The 13,913-nt window shown below is 38.7% G+C and overlaps 1 protein-coding gene across 7 annotated transcripts; it reads right to left on the bottom strand.

The window, feature by feature from the left end:
- Positions 1-1,287: 1,287 nt before the first annotated feature.
- Positions 1,288-13,781, bottom strand: LOC125234735 (putative phosphatidate phosphatase). Of its 7 annotated transcripts, none has more exons than XM_048141122.1 (8): positions 13,283-13,781; positions 11,204-11,439; positions 10,478-10,629; positions 9,518-9,616; positions 9,257-9,355; positions 6,563-6,724; positions 3,740-3,916; positions 1,288-1,699 (listed from the first exon to the last, which is right to left on the bottom strand). In XM_048141122.1, the coding sequence occupies exons 2-8, from the start codon at positions 11,259-11,261 to the stop codon at positions 1,604-1,606; spliced, it is 843 nt and encodes a 280-aa protein (XP_047997079.1). In that variant the 5' UTR covers positions 11,262-11,439; positions 13,283-13,781; the 3' UTR covers positions 1,288-1,603. The 7 variants fall into 7 exon arrangements, with proteins under 7 accessions (XP_047997079.1, XP_047997077.1, XP_047997074.1 ...); XM_048141120.1 differs by having other exon boundaries at positions 11,204-11,444; XM_048141117.1 differs by having other exon boundaries at positions 11,204-11,453.
- Positions 13,782-13,913: the final 132 nt, after the last annotated feature.

Genomic DNA, 13,913 nt, shown 5'->3' on the forward strand with positions numbered 1-13,913 from the left:
ATGTAGGTATATATTAAACAATTGTCTCAAATCGTAAATGTTTATGTTTTTATGGCACACAATGAAATAAATAAATTGTGTTGGATGGATATCAAAAACGAAAATATGAACGCAAGTTTAAAAGCTTCAAAGATAGGTACGTCAATGTCAATGCGAAAATTGGGAGTTCGGATTGTTTATCGTTTTATTTCGTTGTAGTAGTGTTTTTCGCAACTGTATTAAAAAACGTCGTTCGTCACACGTGCGAGAATGTCATTCTTCACTCGTCTCGAGTTTTGCCACTCGCGTGCCGCTCGTGGCAAAATGTCTCAGGTCTCGTGAAGTAATGACATACTTCTCGCACTTATAAGTCTTATAACGAAATGTACTAAGTATTATCGACTTATACTTATATGTAGTCATTATTGTAAATGTAAACATAATCTGTCGACAAACTCGAACTTCAGTAAAATACAGTTTTAATAACGGTAAAAAATATTTAGCGTCAAAAAACCTATTTTATGGAATTATCTTACGCATGTATTTATGTAAGCACATTTTTAAAATATGCACGTAAAAGCGAACTTACAAATTAACCTAAAAATTCAGTTCGATTCTGTGAAGTAAAAAAAACAGTTGGAAATAAAGTCGCCGTCAATAGAATTTGTGAACAATGTAAACAAACCTTGTAGTCAAAATTTCTTTAATTTCCATTCTAACTCATCAGATACTGACTAAATCCATGTGTTATTTAATCAATTCATCTCACATTATGATACTCAACCTTCAAAATAATAAAATTGTGCTAAAATATTGATATTTTATATAATGGTTTGTTTACATTGTTGACAATTTCTATTGACAGCGATTTTACTAAACCAGTGGTGTGCAAAGTACGGCCCGCGGGCCAAGTCCAGCCCACTGTAGTAAAATGGTACATTACGATACAAGTGCGAAAAAAGGAAGTTCGTAACGAGTGGCGATAAATTAAAACACAACCGAAGGTAGTGTTTTAAATCGACACGAGTTACGAATTTCCTTTTCGCACGTGTATCGTACGACGTAATTATTATGAATGCCAATCCCTTATAAACTGTTCTCTAAAAAAACAGCGTTGTCTAGTTTGCGTTCGACACAGCGCCATCTGTCATATGCACAACAAACTATATAGAATTCGTGATAGTAAATCCGATGTACTTAGGATATGTTTAGGAAACGATTATATGCCGTAGTGCAATTTGTTCGCTAGATGTCACTGTCACTGTTACCCCCGCAAAGTGGGTAATGACTTGTTTTCGTAAAATGTATAAGTATTTTTGCTGTCCAAATTTTTCGCTAGATGTCGCTGTACCACCTGCAAACTAGCGAACGACATTCTATGGTTAATTACGTGTAATTAAATTGTAAATTTTATTACTGACATCTTTTTTGGCAGATAAGTCCGTGTAAAATAGTTATTTATGTGACTGGTTGATGAACGATTACATCAACTTTATATATATATGTGACTTTCCATGCCTAAAGGTTCCTTTAGTTGTTGTAACTTAATAATAGATGGCGCTGCATTCGAAACTCTTGACTGATAACTCTATATCATACTATTCAATATACTCTATCCGTGAGGTCACCGGGCCAACACCGGCCGTGGAAGGATGTTCTGCTGCGGTGTCTCCTGCCACGTCCCGGGCATGTACTTCTTGGGTTTCAGCACGAATTTCACCTGAAAATAACGTTTCAAATAATGCAAATTGATGCTTTAGCTCGTTTTTAACCCCCGACGCAAAAACGACGGGGTGTTATAAGTTTGACGTAGACACGTCTGTCTGTCTGTCCGTCTGTCCGTCTGTCCATCCGTCCGTCCGTCTGTCCGTCTGTCCATCCGTCCGTCCGTCCGTCCGTCCGTCCGTCCGTCCGTCCGTCCGTCCGTCCGTCCGTCTGTCTGTCTGTCTGTCTGTGTGTGTGTGTCTGTCTGTGGCATCGTAGCTCCCGAACGGATAAACCGATTTAGATTCAGTTTTTTTGTCTGAAAGCTGAGAGTCGGGAGTGATCTTAGGCATGTTTCATGAAAATCGGTCTACTATGTCGCGGTCGGGGGTTTTTCAAAATTCTAATTTTGTGGTTATTTATAAATGGACGTTTTTTCTTTCTTGAGCAATTTCTATGCTCAGTCTAGCCCTTTTGGGAATACAGGCGTGATTTTATGTGCGTACTAGCTTTTGCCCGCGGCTTTGCTCGCGTTAGAAAGAGACAAAATGTAGCCTATGTCACTCTCCATCCCTTCAACTATCTCCACTTAAAAAATCATGACAATTCGTCGCTCCGTTTCGCCGAGAAGGATGGACAAACAAACAGACATACACTTTTCCATTTATAATATTAGTATGGATATTGAAACATAATAATATTGTTCCTATTATGATCACATGATAATTAAAGCGAAGTAGGTATACCATTAAATAGTATAGCTACGACAGCGCCTATTGAACCACAATAGCAACATCAACCTCTAAGAATGATGAAACAAAATTGTTCGACGACCATCTAGTCAACATATAACGAAGACAGGATAAGGTTACCTTTACCTTTACCTTTACCTTTACCTTTACACATACTTATAAAGTATCTCAAGAATATCACCAAATCTGAATACCGTTAAAAATCTCTCTTATTAACCGTAACCTATTAATTAAATTAATTAAAGTGTTCGACGACCATCTAGTCAACATACGAGTATAACGAAGACAGGATAAGGTTACCTTTACCTTTACCTTTACCTTTACCTTTACCTTTACACATACTTATAAAGTATCTCAAGAATATCACCAAATCTGAATCCCGTTAAAAATCTCTCTTATTATCTCTCCCTTGAACTGACCTAACCACAGCATTAAGATTTTGAAAAAAACCCCGACATATTGGACCGATTCTCATGAAACATGGCTAAGAACACTCCTGACTAATTCAGTTTTCAAACAAAAAAAAATAATCGGTTCAATCCGCTCGGGAGCTACGATGCCACAGCCAGACAAACACACTAACAGACAGACATACAGACAGACAGACAAGTCAAACTTATAAGTTATAACGCCCCGTCGTTTTTGCGTCGGGGGTTAAAAACAACGCAGGTAAGGAGTTTACTAAGCCAACTTGATAGGAGCGAAGTCTTTCGATGATTTTTCAGTTAGGGGCCACTTGCACCACCCGCTTAACTCAAGGTTAGTGGGCTGTCAACTGTCAAATTCCATATTAAGCAAATATATTAATTAATTAAAATTTTGAAAAAACCCCCGACCGCGACATAGTGGACCGATTTTCATGAAACATGGCTAAGAACATTCCCGACTAACTCAGCTTTCAGACATAAAAAACGAAATCAAAATCGGTTCATCCGTTCGGGAGCTACGATGCCACAGACACACTCACACACACAGACAGACAAACGGACATACAGACAGACAGACAGACATACCACAGACAGACTCGTCAAACTTATAACACCCCGTCATTTTTGCGTCGGGGGTTAAAAACACAAAGTTTTACACACATGCAATGTCCGGTAGACTCCAAACTAGGCTAGGCCTGTATCTTGCAGCCCACAAAAAAATAACCTTCCATTTTCATTGGTGCAAGTGGACCAATCACTTAACTCAGGGTTAGTGGGCTGTCATCTGTCAAATTTCATATAAAAATTTTCGTTGGTGCAAGTGGCCCTAAGTGGATTATGATGACAGTAATGTAAATGATAAGTAAAAGGACATACCGTTAAAATTGCAGCGACAGCACCAATCACAAAGCCGACAGCAACATCATCCCTGTGATGAAAATGTTCCACCACCCTCGACAGGCCAACGTATAACGCAGCCAAGAAAGTGAGGAACTGAACTGCGTGTCGGAGCAGCTTCGAACCCCGCCATTTGCATTTCAGTTGCAGATATATCTGAAATATGTGTATGTAGGTACATTAACAGGTTTGAATAATTCACGGTTGTTTTCATTGGATTTATATTGACAGGGCGCTCATCCACACACTTGCACCCTAAATGGTCGCGCACCGTGTGGTTTCAGAGGAATTTCCTCCCATGAACGCTCCGGCTGTGGAATGAGCTCTCTCTGTCGAGGTGTTCCCGATGAACTACAGTATAGGGGTTCTTCAAAAAAGGAGTGCAAGTTCCTAATGGGTCGGCAACGCGCATGTGACACCCCTTGAGTTGCAGGCGTCCATAGGTTACGGTGACCGCTTTCCATCAGGCGGGCCGTATACCTGTTTGCCACCGACAAAAAATGATTGGGGAAAGTGGCTACCTTTTTAGGGTTCCGTAGTCAACTAGGAACCCTTATAGTTTCGCCACGTCTGTCTGTCCGTCCGTCCGTCCGTCCGTCCGCGGATAATCTCAGTAACCGTTAGCACTATAAAGCTGAAATTTGGTACCAATATGTATATCAATCACGCCAACAAAGTGCAAAAATAAAAAATGGAAAAAAATGTTTTATTAGGGTACCCCCCCTACATGTAAACTGGGGGCTGATATTTTTTTTCATTCCAACCCCAACGTGTGATATATTGTTGGATAGGTATTGAAAAATGAATAAGGGTTTGCTAAGATTGTTTTTAGGGTTCCGTAGTCAACTAGGAACCCTTATAGTTTCGCCATGTCTGTCTGTCCGTCCGTCCGTCCGTCCGTCCGCGGATAATCTCAGTAACCGTTAGCACTATAAAGCTGAAATTTGGTACCAATATGTATATCAATCACGCCAACAAAGTGCAAAAATAAAAAATGGAAAAAAATGTTTTATTAGGGTACCCCCCTACATGTAAACTGGGGGCTGATATTTTTTTTCATTCCAACCCCAACGTGTGATATATTGTTGGATAGGTATTGAAAAATGAATAAGGGTTTGCTAAGATTGTTTTTTGATGATAATAATATTTTCGGAAATAATCGCTCCTAAAGGAAAAAAAAGTGCGTCCCCCCCCCTCTAACTTTTGAACCATATGTTTAAAAAATATGAAAAAAATCACAAAAGTAGAACTTTATAAATACTTTCTAGGAAAATTGTTTTGAACTTGATAGGTTCAGTAGTTTTTGAGAAAAATACGGAAAACTACGGAACCCTACACTGAGCGTGGCCCGACACGCTCTTGGCCGGTTTTTGATGATAATAATATTTTCGGAAATAATCGCTCCTAAAGGAAAAAAAAGTGCGTCCCCCCCCTCTAACTTTTGAACCATATGTTTAAAAAATATGAAAAAAATCACAAAAGTAGAACTTTATAAATACTTTCTAGGAAAATTGTTTTGAACTTGATAGGTTCAGTAGTTTTTGAGAAAAATACGGAAAACTACGGAACCCTACACTGAGCGTGGCCCGACACGCTCTTGGCCGGTTTTTGGTTTCTACCAAGCTCCTATAGTTCGACGGAGTTAACTATATGCATCGTGATCACGGAAAACTGAAGAAGGCGTGTGGATGTCAAAGTTGTGTAGAGAGCTGTGATCAAAAAGGTAATCACGGTCTATATCCCGGTCAATATAAGTCTAATAAAAATGTATATATTTGTTTCAAAACAACGGCCCAGAAGGACCAGGGGGGTTACCATGACGTACTAAAGACGTTCAGTTTAGGTTGAGAGAAAGGGACACAGCTATGGCAGTTACATAGCTCCGTCCCTCTCTCTCAACCTAAACTGAACGGCTTTAGCACGTCATGGTAACCCCCCTGAAAGATAGGAGTGGAAAATGGACAAGGAGAGCCGATCATAGATACCGGATAAGCCTTAGAGTCACTTGCACTATCCGAAAATACAGGGTTAACCCGAGGTTAACCCATCATTTTATATGGAATTTGACAGTTGACAGCCCACTATAACCTTATAACCTTGAGTTAAGCGGGTGGTACTGGTACAAGTGGCCCTTAGGACAAGAAGAGAAATTGAAAGGAGGTTATATGTGCAATCTAGTCGAGCTTGACAGCTACAGCTAATATAGACAGAAAGTTGAATGTCTAAGGCCACATTTAGACGGTACGAGAACTCGCATACGAGTTTTATTACATTGCGGTATTGGATGGCTGTGCAAAATTAATCTAACCTCGACAGCCCGCAATGTAACTAAAATCGCATGCGAGTTCGCACGCCGTCTAAATCAGGCCTAAATGTCTATGGAATTCAAAATTTGAAAACGTCAATCTACTTTCAACTGTCAATCTACAATCCACGTCCAATCGTAAACATGACATTGTTCGTGTCATGTCTCGTGTAAGTATAAATATGTATCGTTTTAATATTAATTTATATTAATCAGAAGTGCCCTCGGATGATTTAACAAAGTTCCAAAGACCTCCCACGTCCAACAAAAAGGTAAAGTCACTTTAATTATTTAGTCATTTTATTTTATCTATTCTATTTTAGATTTGTCGTATCTAGCAGTCACCTTCACCCCTATGAAAAACAGGCGTATTTTTTAAAGATATTTGGATTTGATGATAAGGATGACGAGACATTCGGGTCTGCGCAGTTGTAGATCAGAATAAAGCCATCTTTGATGCGACAAGAAAAATATCTACTCAGCAGTATAATACCCACCATATAAAACACGGCAACGTACATAGCGAAGCTAGCATGCGCACTGGGGAAGGACAGACTGAGTTCCTTAACGCGGGAGTCGTTCGGGTCTGTGCAGCTGTAGACCTGAATGAAGCCGTTGGCATTGGCCGGGTCTGACACGTTGTAGACCGGACGGCAGACCTGAAAAGGAGAAATAATATTTATTTGGGTTGGGATTAGGTACTGTGTTAGAATTTTATGATGATGTTATTATTTTGGTCTGTTATACAAACTACAAACATACATCCATGCTGATATAAATGGGAAAATGTGTGTGTCTGTTTATCTGTCCGTCTTGAGGGTGGAAGTTTGTATGAAGCATTCCGCAATTAACGAATTTAACGCGAGCGAAGCCGCGGTCAAAAGCTAGTACCTACATAAAATTGAGGATTCTTCTTATATCTTGTGTTTTTTTAATATTATTATTATAAATGTGCTATTCTTGGTCACAGACTAGCCAAAGGCAAAGACGTGCCCTACGATGGATTGAGCTCGCCCAGAAGATGCCTGCTCACCCTAGAATCACATAATATAATCAAAATAAGAACTATAATGAGCAATGTATTTACTATTTAGTAAGTGTGACAATATTGTAGTAATTGCCTATATATTCTGAACAATGGGTAATTTCAAAACAAGATAACAGTATACAAAATCGACAGAGAATCGACAACACCCGTTATAGTAAATGACACCAAAGTGCGAATGACGCGTGGCCATTGTATCTTTGTATGTCTAATTTGGGTTTCGCTCCAGTATAAGCCACTTATTTACCGTTACTGTAAACAATGTTTTAGCCTTTGTCAAAACTGAAAAAAAAATACAAAATTCTACTTAAAAAACCGGCCAAGAGCGTGTCGGACCACGCTCAGTGTAGGGTTCCGTAGTTTTCCGTATTTTTCTCAAAAACTACTGAACCTATCAAGTTCAAAACAATTATCCTAGAAAGTTTTTATAAAGTTCTACTTTTGTGATTTTTTTCATATTTTTCAAACGTATGGTTCAAAAGTTAGAGGGGGGGGACGCACTTTTTTTTCCTTTAGGAGCGATTATTTCCGAAAATATTAATATTATCAAAAAACGATCTTAGTAAACCCTTATTTATTTTTAAATACCTATCCAACAATATATCACACGTTGGGGTTGGAATGAAAAAAAAATATCAGCCCCCACTTTACATGTAGGGGGGGTTTACATTTTTTTATATTTTTTATTTTTGCACTTTGTTGGCGTGATTGATATACATATTGGTACCAAATTTCAGCTTTCTAGTGCTTACGGTTACTGAGATTATCCGCAGACGGACGGACGGACGGACGGACGGACGGACGGACGGACGGACGGACGGACGGACGGACGGACGGACGGACGGACGGACAGACAGACATGGCGAAACTATAAGGGTTCCTAGTTGACTACGGAACCCTAAAAAGGTTAATGGCTTACAAATATTTAACAGTAATAGAGGTAGGTGTCCGAGGAATTGTTCGGATTAATCCCTGCCGCTTTATTCCGCCATCGCCGTTCGCGACATTTCCATCTCCATCACTTATTACTTTAGATGGCTGGCTGTCCTCAAATGTGCGTTTCTCCAGAAATTCCCTGCCTCGCAGAGCTAAACTATGGAATGAACTGTCGCTTGCAGTATTTTCGGACCGATACGACTTTCAACATACATAATAATAATATCGAAATGGTAACTTACATCAAAGAAATGCAGTCTCAATCGTCCAATGATTTGCTTTAATATCTCCGAAGTAACTTGCTGTTCCACAGCACTACTACGTGAAGATCCCACTCAATAGTGGTGTAGCTGACCCACACCCAACCGAAGACCTAGGTCTTCATGTCACTTACAATTACATCAAAGAAATGTGGTCTCAATCTTCCAATGATTTGCTTCAATATCTCCGAAGTAACTTGCTGTACCACTGCGCCGTATGTGAAGATCCCAATAGTGATGTAGCTGATCCATACTCAACCGGTCCACGGTCCCTAGAGACCAAAGAGACTCATGTAACTTACATCAATGAAATGTGGCCTCAGTCTTCCAATGATTTGCTTCAATATCTCCGAAGTAACTTGCTGTACCACTGCGCCGTATGTGAAGATCCCAATAGTGATGTAGCTGATCCATACTCAACCGGTCCACGGTCCCTAGAGACCAAAGAGACTCATGTAACTTACATCAATGAAATGTGGCCTCAATCTTCCAATGATTTGCTTCAATATCTCCGAAGTAACTTGCTGTACCACTGCGCCGTATGTGAAGATCCCAATAGTGATGTAGCTGATCCATACTCAACCGGTCCACGGTCCCTAGAGACCAAAGAGACTCATGTAACTTACATCAATGAAATGTGGCCTCAGTCTTCCAATGATTTGCTTCAATATCTCCGAAGTAACTTCCTGTACCACTGCGCCGTATGTGAAGATCCCAATAGTGATGTAGCTGATCCATACTCAACCGGTCCACGGTCCCTAGAGACCAAAGAGACTCATGTAACTTACATCAATGAAATGTGGCCTCAGTCTTCCAATGATTTGCTTCAATATCTCCGAAGTAACTTGCTGTACCACTGCGCCGTATGTGAAGATCCCAATAGTGATGTAGCTCATCCATACTCAACCGGTCCACGGTCCCTAGAGACCAAAGAGACTCATGTAACTTACATCAATGAAATGTGGCCTCAGTCTTCCAATGATTTGCTTTAATATCTCCGAAGTAACTTGCTGTACCACTGCGCCGTATGTGAAGATCCCAATAGTGATGTAGCTAACCCATACTCAACCGGTCCACGGTCCCTAGAGACCAAAGAGACTCATGTAACTTACATCAATGAAATATGGCCTCAGTCTTCCAATGATTTGCTTCAATATCTCCGAAGTGACTTGCTGTACCACTGCGCCGTATGTGAAGACCCCAATAGTGATGTAGCTGATCCACACCCAGCCGGGGATCAGGTGGTCACAGAGGAACTTCTCACCGACGCTCCAGCCCTTCTTGTCTCGAACGTATTCCACGATTAATATCTGGAAAAGAGGTTAACAAAACGTTTAGGTCAATGTGGCCAATTGTGCCATATGCCATATGTGATATTTGTTTCATCCACGAATAAATAATCAATAAAATGTACCACCAAAATTAAATTATTAATTATTGAAACTTAAATAGTGTTACGGAAATATGTGAATATTATTTGAATTTGAACACTTTCCGTAATATTTTCATCGAACACTTTTACAAGCAAATATGAATAAAAGTTTAGTAAAATGTGTGCTAAAAGTTAATGTACTCAAGTCGTTTTTATAACGCGAACGTTTTCAAACCATGCTTTAGTACACTCCACATATCAAAACGTTTGGTTGCAACAATAATATCATATGCAATCCGAATAATTATTTTGGTTGACTTGTAATGAATTCTTAACTTAGTTGAGAACAAAAGAAAACACATTTAAACAAAGGACGGAAATGAATACATAATGCAAGACAGACAAGTGCCATGTTTAGACGTTGTTGTTAATTAGGCGCAACGGGAAAATCAAAGTTTAAGTAGATCTTATATTAGACAGATAATTACTTAAAAGCTTAACTTATAATGCTTGAAAGGAAACAGGATCTAAGAAGTGTTTCGAACATTAACGGTGTAATTTTGAGGTGTAGATAGGATAAATCTTTCATTAAACATCTTTACCGACCTCCAAAAGAATCTTATGCCAATACAATATATGAACTTTTTAAAATAATTTTTTAAAGAGTCAAGATCCGACCGTCACAATGACAAGAAGGAAGCCAGCCGGGACCAGCCAGCACAGCTTTTTGGTTGGCGATCTTCAAGGTGCCCCCGCGGATATTGAGCCACAGTGGTAGTTATAGATATGTGTACTATACCGTGGCAATGACGAGGAGGAACCCAACTGGCGCCAGCACTACTTCGGGGACAGTCTGTTGTTTGTACGGCAGGTTGAGGCTCTGGTCATCCGGGAAGAAACCACCCAGCTCCGGCTTACTCCAGAATTGGAAGTATAGCAGAGGCGATGCCACTGAAAATAAAAACATTTCGTGGTGTTAGTCATAGACATAGACGGAAAGGGTTTTACTATCTATGGTATGGAATATCAAAAAAATCGAACGACACACAACAATTTCATGTAATTTGAAATTCATCGAACCCAATCAGTACTACAACAGAACCTTGGACCAAGGAGAATAAACATTGACTGAAGTGTTTGCAAAGGAATCATTTTTTTTGGTGCCGTAGCCGAATGGCATTTCTGCGACGCGAAACGAAAACGAAAAAAGGTAGTCTGCCTCTGTCACGCCAATACTCAAGAGCGATAGAGAGATATATATCTACGAGCGTTTCGTTTCATGCGCGTTTGTGCCATTCGGCAACGTACCCTGATATATTTATCTAGACATTCTCGATTCTCCTCTCCTCCACAGGTAATATGAGGTTATCAATCGATTGTAGATTATTCTAAAACTGGGGCAACTTCCTTATAGCAGTATTTTAACTTTATAAACACGAGATAAAACTCAATTTATGTGGGAAAGATAGTGATATGTTGATAATTAAACAAAATAAATAAAAAATAAAAAATACTTAATACTTACAACAACATAAAATAAAGAAATCCAGCACGATACTCCATATTAACTTATCCTCCGCCATCTCACACGATGCCACCAAAAATTAACTAATAAGTATCCAATGTAACTTTGCACTCATTCGAATAACGATACGGTTGTTTTTTTAATGCACTTGGTTTTCATTTCAGTAATCATTTTTTGCCGAGAGATTAGATACCGAATGGTAAACACTTTTCACATAGTTAATTCAACTCTTGATACTTTCCTGGAAATGCTGTTTCTAGTAGACAATTGTTGGCAGTGTAAAGTCGTATCAAAACCAATTGAAAGGCATAGCAATTTATTAAATACGAATCGGGGATTGGGCTCAATTCACTTCGCATAGTACCTATTGCCAAAACTTGAAAAACTATTTAGACACTTTAGAAGTACTTCAGATATCGGCTACATCAGGTAGGTATCCTAGTGTTTTGGACACAAGAGAGCACACCATTTTCTCCCCACTAATCTTTTGCACTAGTATTTCATATGGGCGTTAAATATAGGTACCTACCAGTGGCGGCTGGTGAAAATTTCTGCTAGGCAACATCAAAGCAAAAATAAACCTACCTTCAACATTAGGTACTTTACTAGTAATCAATTTAGGCAAGCCGGTGGGCATCGGCTTGTATGGACCAGCCGCTGCTGGTAGGTACCTACTCTCATGGGATTTTAGATTACTTCACTGATAATAAAAAGAAATAGAAGCTTTTAAAGCCAGGCCTAACTGGAAATACGATCATTAGCGTATAATAAAACATGCCACTGCTACATTTTGTTATGCAATAACCTAACCACAAAATTAAAATTTTGAAAAAACCCCCGACCGTGACATAATGGACCGATTTTCATGAAACATGGCTAAGAACACTCCCGACTAACTCAGCTTTCAGACAAAAAAAACTAAATCTAAATCGGTTCATCCGTTCGGGAGCTACGATGCCACAGACAGACACACACACAGACAGACAGACAGACGGACAGACACACAGACAGACACGTCAAACTTATTAAAAAAAAAAAAACCGAAAAACACAAAATCAATAATTCACAACATATCTCCGCGTTATTCCTCAAACTATGTCATTCATGTGAACGATCAACTCGAATCAATATATTAGACCTATATTTACTCCGCGAATCTTTTTAGACGTGAGTTTCCAAATACGTACAGAATAGTTATTTATTATACAAGGGGACACAGTTTTATTTTAACGCCGAGTGTGGAATTGAAAAACGAGCAAGTGAAAGGATGCTATAGTTGAACTTGCGAGTTTTTTAACACACGAGAAGTAAAATACATTTGCACCCGACTGTAACACAAAACTTTTCCCCTCACAGTAGCGAGGAAACTACGATGCAAAAAATGCGTTTTCCCCTCACTAGCTCGGAAACACGTGTTTTGTCCTTTAATACCAGCGGGTAAAAACGCATTTTATCCACTAGTGGGTAAAGTAATTTGACTTTGAATAAAGTCAAATTAACTGCTATAAAATTGATAAAAGTAGGTGAATCTAGTAATACAGATGATTTACCACCTGTGGAATTACTGGAAGCAGTGATAAACGCATTTTTTGCGTTGTAGTTTCCTCGCTATAGTGAGGGGAAAAGTTTTGTGTTACACTCGGGTGCAAATGTATTTTACTTCTCGTGTGTTAAAAAACTCGCAAGTTCAGGATTCTATTCTCGAACCACTCGCTTCGCTCGTGGTTCAACTATAGAATCCTTTCACTTGCTCGTTTTTCAAATCCACACTCGGCGTTAAAATACAACTTTGCCCCCTTGTATAACAAATAACTATTATCACTGCTACCAGTAAACACCACAAGTGGTAAACCACAGGTGGTAAATCATCTTTATTAGTAGAGTATCTTTATAAGTATATTAGAGTATCTTTATAAGTAGTACCTACTTTTATCAATTTTAAAGCAGTTAATTTGACTTCATTCAAGGTCAAATTACTTTACACACTAGTGGATAAAATGCGTTTTTACCCGCTGGTATTAAAGGACAAAACACGTGTTTCCGAGCTAGTGAGGGGAAAAAATCTTATTAGGTTTTCACAGTTTTTTCGCGTCAACACAGCCGTTTTGACCGGGCGAATGCACTACACTGATAGCGATAGGTGACTAATCTTCGAGTACTCACCTTGGGAACACCGTTATACACTGAACACATGATATTGTGTGCTGCCCAGTTTTTATGTCACTTGCTTTGTTACGAGCGGAAGTTCATTGTCAAAATATGGATTTTTTTCCTTAAATTAATATGGTTGTGATAAATCGATGTGGTGTAAGAATTAAAACTTTAGTAATAATTAGAAGTATATTAAATAGGTTTAAAAACGAAGTAAACAGCATAATACTTATATACAAACTTATTTTACTTTGCGATAAAAACACTGCTCGCTTTTCTAGCATGTTAGTACTATTTTATTATTTGGATTAGTATCAACTTAAAATAATTAATAAATTACAGATAAAACTATGTATTTACAAACAAAACAACTATACCGGATTTAATAAAATTGACCTATTTAACTTTAAAAATAGACATAATTTATTTATATTTCCGATTTTGAGCCAGCCTGGCTGTAATCACAAATATTTTAAAATGTACCTATACGTAATTACCTATCCTAATCCTGTACAAAAATTGACTAAAATACACATAAAGAAATACATATTTATAGTAG

This window comes from Leguminivora glycinivorella, chromosome 16, assembly GCF_023078275.1.
Source record: "Leguminivora glycinivorella isolate SPB_JAAS2020 chromosome 16, LegGlyc_1.1, whole genome shotgun sequence".
NCBI classification, from domain to species: Eukaryota; Metazoa; Arthropoda; class Insecta; order Lepidoptera; family Tortricidae; genus Leguminivora; species Leguminivora glycinivorella.

Bases quoted from the DNA above. Each gene is read 5' to 3' on its own strand.
- LOC125234735 (XM_048141122.1), bottom strand. From the start codon at position 11,261: ATGGCGGAGGATAAGTTAATATGGAGTATCGTGCTGGATTTCTTTATT. The intron at 10,630-11,203 runs GTAAGTATTAAG...TTTTATTTTCAG, and splicing joins TTTCTTTATTTTATGTTGTT to TGGCATCGCCTCTGCTATAC. The intron at 6,725-9,256 runs GTAAGTTACATG...TCTCCTTTTCAG, and splicing joins TGAGGCCACATTTCATTGAT to GTCTGCCGTCCGGTCTACAA.